An 8051-nucleotide genomic window follows, 5' to 3' on the forward strand; every position below is an offset into this window, starting at 1 on the left:
TAGGCCCCTCTCGTTCTTTTCCCTCATCCATTTATCCCCTTCCCCAACGGTAGCATGACCTCTTTTTATCTGCCTAACATGCTCGAATTTCCGCGTCTATCTAATTCTCGCTTCTCTTCTTCTATTTCTTTTTCATTCACTCGTTCGAGGATCCATCGTTTGTTTTTCTCTCCTCGTTCGCTGATCTTTTATTCATAACCTCCTTCCCTTACCCAATGTCCCTTTCTTACTCTGTTCTTTAAAATTCATGGACGTTTCTTCTCTTTCATGCATATTCCCTTCTTTCCATTCATCGTTCAGCCGGCTGATTCATGCCAGCACTAGGGGCACATGTTTAAGTTCACAGTTCAGTCCTGGTTCAGGCAGTTGGGTCTTGAAGGCTGTGACCTTAGAGGGGAAGCAATGCGGGGTTTATCTTGACATGCTTTGCAGAAAGGCTTAGCTGTTTGAATGGAGAAGGGGTTTATCTTTTTTATCAGGGTATACATGATGGGGTTTTAGATTCATCTTCCAGGGAGGGCTAGATGTTTATCCAGAGGCAGTTGAGTCAAACTACATCTACTCAGTACAAAGGACTATTTTATTTTATTCTATTATGTGAGTTTATTCTAATTTATATTGTCCCTTTCTTTTTTTATTTCACTCAATCTGTCCCTTTCTCTTTTCCTTGAAATATGCCAGACTCCTTTTTCCTTCTCTCCACAGCTTCCTCTCCATCTGTGCTCTCTGATCTGGCCCTGTGTCAGACGATGTGTGAGAGACGGAGAGCAGGAAAAAGGATTGACACAGTCAGCTTCCTCTCCAACTATCTCTGATCCCCACTGTCTAAATGTTGTCTGTGATCTAGCCAAGCTGCCTTCTGAGCGCTGTCACAAGAGACACGCTGTTGACACGACACACCAGTGACACCTCGAGACAAACACATGTCTACATCAGATGCAGTTGATCTCTCTCTCTCTCTTTGTTCAGAGACATACAACCAGACAGTTAGCTTCAAACACATACACACATAAATGATTTAAAAGACCAGAAAACCTTGAATAGTATAACCTCCACACACACATAATTTCTTCCTTCTACACACACACACACACACACACACACACACACACACACACACACACACACACACACACACACACACACACACACACGGTATTCGCTCCTCACATCATGCAGGCAGTGTCAGAAACATGTAATGTGTTTCCTCTGTCAGCAAGTCCACATACCAGAACAAAAACCTCTCTACTGTTTCTTCATAGACTCCAAAACTAATACGGGGTTTCAATGGACTGGACAAAGAAACTTTTGTCCCTCTGTTATTCCAGTATGTATGGTTTTATATGATGGGAAATAGACCTAGCAAAAGTTAGAAAGTTAAAAAGAAATCATGTGGATTTCCTACAGTCCAATTAAAGCTTCTGTGAGGAACATTCAGTTTGTGTTGATTTAGTGACCCCTGTGGACAACGGGTTACCTCTTTGTTGATAATGTCCTCAACATTTCTTAGCAGGAATTTTAACAAAAAAAATCGCAAGCTGCCTTCTTACATGTGCCTTGTAAGAGGTTTGTCAGGCACCTACCCGCCCCGTCAAACATGTGAATGATGCAGAGTCTTGGCCTTCCAAAATGTCAAATAAAGGTTGCCGTGGCAGCGTTCAAATTATGATTTCACATGCCACCTACCCTGTGGCAGTAGTTCCAAGAATTAATATGAACTGTATAGAATTAAGCAGTCTTTTTGCTAATGGTGTTCTTTACTTTTGTAGCTCATAAGGAGACATCACTATCGATTTCAGACTGTTTCGTAACCAGTTAAAAAAGACACATAGGAGCTTTAACTCAATTGAAGTATGATGCTGAAGAGCTAGCTCTGAGCCGCTCGATGTCAATCACAGGTATACTTTTAAAGGCTTGTGTATTGAATTACTTTATGGCTGTATAGATGATGTTAGAGTTTGAATCAATAGAGCATTACAAATGTCATCAGTGCCTGCTGCATGCCCTTTCTTCTTTTTCCTATTTGAACTATTGTTCATAAACTCTTAACTTTAAATATTGGCTGTTTTGCCAACTGGCTTAGGACTCCCTTTATATGATAAGGAGTTACACAAACCCTTCAAATTCAAACACGTCAACCATTACTAAAACACTAAACCTTCTAAAACTCTTTACAATCTGTATCAGAGCTTGAGTTTATATACAGCCCAGTTAAACAACATGTGTCTGACAAGCCAGTTGGCGAGCTGACCAAAACTTTAAAGTTTCTCTCCTTTGTTTCCTCCTTCTCTCTTTTGCTGGGTTTAGATCGGCCCAGAGGCCTGGGAGCACTTAAACCGAACTCTGGAAGAGAAGTGGACAGGGAGAGTGGAATAAACAAACTAATACACGGAGCAGGGAGGGAGTGATGAATCGATGAATCCAACATGGAAAGATAGATGAAATAGACTGGAGAAAGAAAGGAAGAGAACTGACAGATGAAAAGACGAGAGATGCCCTACATTCCAGCAGCCGCGGAGTCTTCAACAGACTCTCGGTGAAAGATTACCCCGTTTCCACTCAGAACAACTAACACCCGTCTGCATGTATGCATGGGGGCAACGCCAACTGAGAAAACAAACTCATTAATTCACAGGCTGTACGTGAAAACAAACAGAAACCTTCACTCTGAGAACTAATGCAATCTGATCAAAATAGGATGCTGATGTGTGCACTGGCGTTTTCAAGTGCCCCCCTGCCTTTGGCGAAACAAAGAGAATATTGTTTTAGACAGAGTGTGTGTGTGTGTGTGTGTGTGTGTGTGTGTGTGTGTGTGTGTGTGTGTGTGTGTGTGTGTGTGTGTGTGTGTGTGTGTGTGAAGTAAGTGTGAGTTGCACACAAATATACACGAAGGGAATTCAAATGAATAAATGAGGCAGGCAGATTGAAGGCAGAGAAAGACAAATGAAAGACATGCAGGGCAGAGGGATAATGGCAGAGAGATGCATTATGGGAGGTGGGTATAGGGCTGGGAGTCAAGCCAAGCACACATCGCACTACCCGATGCTTCAATGTCACCTCATGAGACACAATCGTTCTCATTTACGTTGTGTCGAGTTAGAAGTGTAAATGAGGTTGTTAAAAAATCATGAACTCGGATTTTCACCAAACATAGTGGCAGATGCATTTACTCCAAAAGTACCCAGAACTTTAAGTCCCAGGTGTCTCTTTTTAAGGAACTTAGAATGTGTCTCCAGCCAATTGTTCTGTTTCCACTGAGGTCTAAAGGCCCCATGAAGATGAGACAATCGCGTGTGCTGACATTTGAAAAGCCACGCCTGTTTTATACTCATGCTGCTTTTTTTTAATGAATAAGAGATGTCACAGTTGCATAACTTTAACTTTAATTTAGAACACATCACATCAAAACACAAACAAATGGATTTCTTTTTTTTATCCCATAACCTGTCTCCTGTTTGAAACTCAGAGCTTACTGGTGTATAATTGTGAAAATCATAACCGCAACTTCCTCAGAACGTGAATTTTTTCTTCACAGTATTACAATACATCAAGAACGCGACCTTTTGGGGGGTATAGAGTCTCTCTAGAACTTAATTTAGTCCCTTTGCCCTTTCAGTGGAAACATGTGGGTAACTCCAAAAGCCTGTAGTCTCTGGGGGAAGTTCCTGCAGAAGAAATGTAGCTAATGTTAAAAAAAAATACAAGGTCCTATAATGGTACAAATTAAAAGGTAGAAAAGCAAATTGATTAAATAACTTTTTTATTTGCAGCACAAAACAGTCGAGCTGTATAAATATAAAGTAGGCCTTATATGGTGTGAAGGCTAAATACTACAAAACACTTTAATCACTAGCATTTAGTATATTTAAACATGAAGGATGTACTTCACATTGAAGAGAAGTTGTTTAAATATTGTTTGAAGGATAGAGGGACACACAGACAGACAGAAAAATTAATTATACCCATCTACATTAAACCTGGATGCAATTTTACCAGAAGAAAACAGTGCTGGCTGAAATGAACAGGAGAGGAGAGGAGTATTTCAGAGGTAAAAAAAAGCCTTCTTCCTGCTCGAACTTCTGCCCACTAATTGATTGAAATTAGATAATGACAGCTTTTCCTGTCGCCAAATTACCTCCACATCCTCCGGGGAATACAAACACCCTCTGGGCCTATCCGGGTTATAATGAAAGAGGGGCTGATAGCGGAGGAGACACACAAACAGAAGACCTCAGGGTGAGACAGGGTGTGAGAAATTAGACTAAAGGGTGAGACATTGAGCTGTCGAGATGTATGGAATGATTTACTGTTGGAAGTTGAAAACACGTTTTTAAAAGGATTTAAGTGAAGGGGGATATTATGTATAACAGGGCAAACTGTGGAGCCAACTTTGAGGTCATCTAGGCAGGAAGCGAGAAACTAGTTGGTCACTAATGAAAATCTTAAAGGAGTTTCTTCCCACACTCTTAAAAGTGCTCGAAAAATGGGAGCTGAGTGGTTTTTAATGCTATGTAAAGAAGAGATATTTGTAATATTTTGATAAAGGGGCTCTAGATGTGTAAAAAGTAGAATGTTGGGCGCTGCTTTCCACCTACATGTGTGCACAGCGCAAGACTTTGTTCAAAATCAAGTCAACGCTCCACTCTGCAACTACTTTGCTGGATTCCATTTTTATAAATTATATAAGTGCTAAAAATATGATCGACTTTATCTTATGGCAAGGTTTCTTCATCCAAAGAGAAAGACTGCTTGCACCCTGCATGGCTCCGATACTCCAGAAATGTATTTCACCTTGGAAAAATGTCCCCCTCGTGAAATAAGTTTCTGACATGGTGAAGTGTGTGAGCAACAGTCTCACTACAGTGCACATTGTTTATAACAGTAAGTTTCCACAATCCTAAAATGTCAGAGCGACTGTTAAAAATACATCCACAGAAAGGACGAGGGGTCAATCAAATCTAAAGGGGTTAATTCTTTTGGCAGCATCAGTATGCAAAGCTGATTTCATGGTAATATATAGACTTACAATTGATATAATGGTTAATCTTTTAAATGCATGAACATACTCAATAACACTTGATTTGTAAGTTAAATATTTCATAAATAGTGCAAATTGAAACTTTGGTGGTGTGACTAGAAGAAAAGTGTTTTTTTTTATTTCTTCACACATGTACCGTTCTCACTCACTCCAACACCTTTGCAATTGTTCTTCGTGAGCGTCTCTCTCTCCCTCTCTCTCTCTCTCTCTCTCCCCCTATTTCTCGCTCTCTCTCTCTCCCCCCTCTCCCTTTCTCTCTCTTTCTCTCTCTTTCTCTTTCTCTCTCTCTCTCTCTGTCTTTCTCTCACTCTCTCGCGCTTTCTCTCTCCCCACACTGAGCATTATTTCCAGTCCAGCCGACGGGAAGACCAGTACACTCATTGGGCTTTTTTCTCCTGAAAACATTGAGGGCTGAACTGGAGGAAATCCTGTGTGATATCTATCGCTGATGATGATTGCAGACCCTCTCTGGTCTGAGTAAAATGAAACAATGAGAACGGTCTGGCAACAACACAGTCAAAAGCAATTAAACACACACGGGCGCGCGCGCGCGCACACACACACACACACACACACACACACACACACACACACACACACACACACACACACACCAGCTGGGTCATTTTCTGCCTTATTATCATTAAACCTGAGTGAGTCATGGCCAACAACATGGTTTAGATCAGAGAAGTTCAACCTGAGGGAATTCTGAAACCAGCATCTTTCCTTTAATCACATTTCTATTCAGACCTCAAAAATGAATATATTTAAATGTTAAAAAAGGTTTATGGTCATGAAGTTTTGACACTGAACCTGTGGGACAATACTTCAAGAAATGCAATGAATACACAGTATAGTGTGCTACTTTATAAAGAACTGCTCTGTTTTTAAAGTCTTTTAGACCAAATGTCTATTCCGGAGTAATTGTAATATCCTTCCCAGGTATTTCATTGCGGTTGCCGTTCCTACTAAACGTGTATAATGAGACGATCACACCCCGGTGTATCCCACCGCAGAACCAGTAACCTCAGCCAAGATCTCCTCTGGCTGGATCCCCCGCCTGCACTGCACAGCGGTTTCAATCTGGAGACCAGCACATTAACGTATGTGTGACTCCTAAAACACATAAACCTCCAGAACAGTAGCCAAAACATGCACCCGGATTTCACGCTTCCAGCTCAGACCACCGGGAAGAGAATATGTGGTGTGAAATAAATGCACATTTTAAAGAAAATAAGCCTTCAAGCTTCATTTACAGCAGGGCGTTAAGTTGAAGTTTTCACAGGAAAATAAGATGACAGAGAGAGAAAGAGATACACTCCTGAGGACGGGTAAGATCAGCAATTAATGCCACCTGTGCGCGCGCTCTCACAGAAAGAGGAATGATAAAGTGCTGTGAATGTGAATGTGGTATTGAATAAAGATCACTTGATTACCTTTGTAGGACAGTCTCAGTCGGGGTACATTTAACTTGGTCGCTGAGACGGTCGCGACAAGTAGCGCAACCAGAATCACGTTGGAGAAAGCTGAAAACCCCCTCATCCTGCCTTGGAGATGTCCTCCGACTTTCACAGATTTAATTTAAGGTGGTTTTCCAGTAATCACACAGAATATTCCAGAGGGAAATTGACGAAAACAATCTTCTCACGACAGCATTTGAGTTTTTGAGGTATCTCCCCAGGCGCGTAAAAAGGCTTTGACCGAGCAGCTGCAGTGTCCTGAGTGCCGCTCTGCCCGGGCTGATGAGCTGATTCACTGACTCTGCTCTTGAGGCTGACGCTCCTCCAGTTCACATCCAGCAGCTGCTCAACAGAAGTCTGAGAGAGCGTGTGTGTGTGTTTGGAAGAGAGAGAGAAAAAGCACTTACAGCGGGGAGAGAGCGCGCGATTGCAGTTGCGCTCCAAGGGGACTGCCCCTCCTTTACGCACGACAGGCCCTCTCCAAACAAGGCGCACTTGGAGGCACGCTTTTACAGATGATTCATAACACAATTTCAACATCAAATAAGGGCTTTCAGTAACATGCAATGTAGCTTTAAAAAAAAGTTTTGTAGAGGCTACAATGGTGCCTCTGTCAACTTAATTGACCTGCTGCGATGTATTTAAATAAGCAGTTATAAATGAGTTTGTATATTATAATTAATACAGACATTTTTAGTTTTTCTTTGATCAAGTCAAAGATTATGGAAACTACTTGTACATTATATTATTGTACAATAATATGGTATTGAATGTGCTTCTAACAAACTATGCATCTTAAATTCATAAAAACACAAGACAAATGGTGACAAATCACCATGACGTATTAAAAGATACGTCATGGTGATTTGTCCATTAAATAATAATATTTATGGTGCAAAATTAATCTTTGTGTTGTCTCTAGAAGTAAAATCCACAAGGCAGACATTCCCCAAAAGACATTCTAAGTAAGATATGGACAAGATAAAGCATGTCAGTAAGACTTAAATGTGTGAATAAGAGTGAATTGGGTGGCATTGATGGGAAAATGTCTTTTCTTTAATTGTGGCTCAAGAGCTGACAGCTAGTTCAAGATACTGAAGATACTTTTAATGCTAATGAATTAAACGGCACTGCCAAAAAAAAAAAACGTGCATCTCCATCTTCACATTTTTCTCAGCTGTGTGCCCCATATGCATACTTGGCCTTTCTTAACCCTTTCAGTGCCGATGGTACGTGTTCAGTAGTTTAATTAAGTTGTGGGATGCCTTCTCAACACCCCCCTCCTGCGTGCATCTATTCACAAGCCAGCCCTCATGTGAACACAGGGGTCACTGCAGGGTGAAGAGGAGCCATTCAAGGTGTCGGTGTTACTTCAACCCAGAATCTTTTGGTGAACACTTGTTTGTACCGCGGAGGACTCTGTCATACATGTTTCATAGACTGAGAGCATGCAGGGAAAGAGAGGAGTGGTAAAGTGCTGGAAGGAATGCGCGGTGATTCAGTGTCTTGTAGCTGTGCTGAGGGTTTGTTTGTGCCAGGAGAGGGGGTTCAAG

The 8051-nt window shown here is 41.4% G+C and overlaps 1 protein-coding gene across 1 annotated transcript in view; it reads right to left on the reverse strand.

Moving 5' to 3' along the window:
- Positions 1-6921, reverse strand: part of sema3bl (sema domain, immunoglobulin domain (Ig), short basic domain, secreted, (semaphorin) 3bl) — a 75615-nt gene extending 68694 nt beyond the window's left edge. Inside the window, exon 1 of the mRNA XM_061056590.1 lies at positions 6475-6921. Coding sequence (XP_060912573.1) covers positions 6475-6580 — 106 coding nt within the window. The 5' untranslated portion in view covers positions 6581-6921. The remainder of the gene's footprint in view (positions 1-6474) is intronic.
- Between the last annotated feature and the right edge of the window lie 1130 nt (positions 6922-8051).

Source organism: Labrus mixtus, chromosome 15, assembly GCF_963584025.1.
Source record: "Labrus mixtus chromosome 15, fLabMix1.1, whole genome shotgun sequence".
Taxonomy (NCBI): Eukaryota; Metazoa; Chordata; class Actinopteri; order Labriformes; family Labridae; genus Labrus; species Labrus mixtus.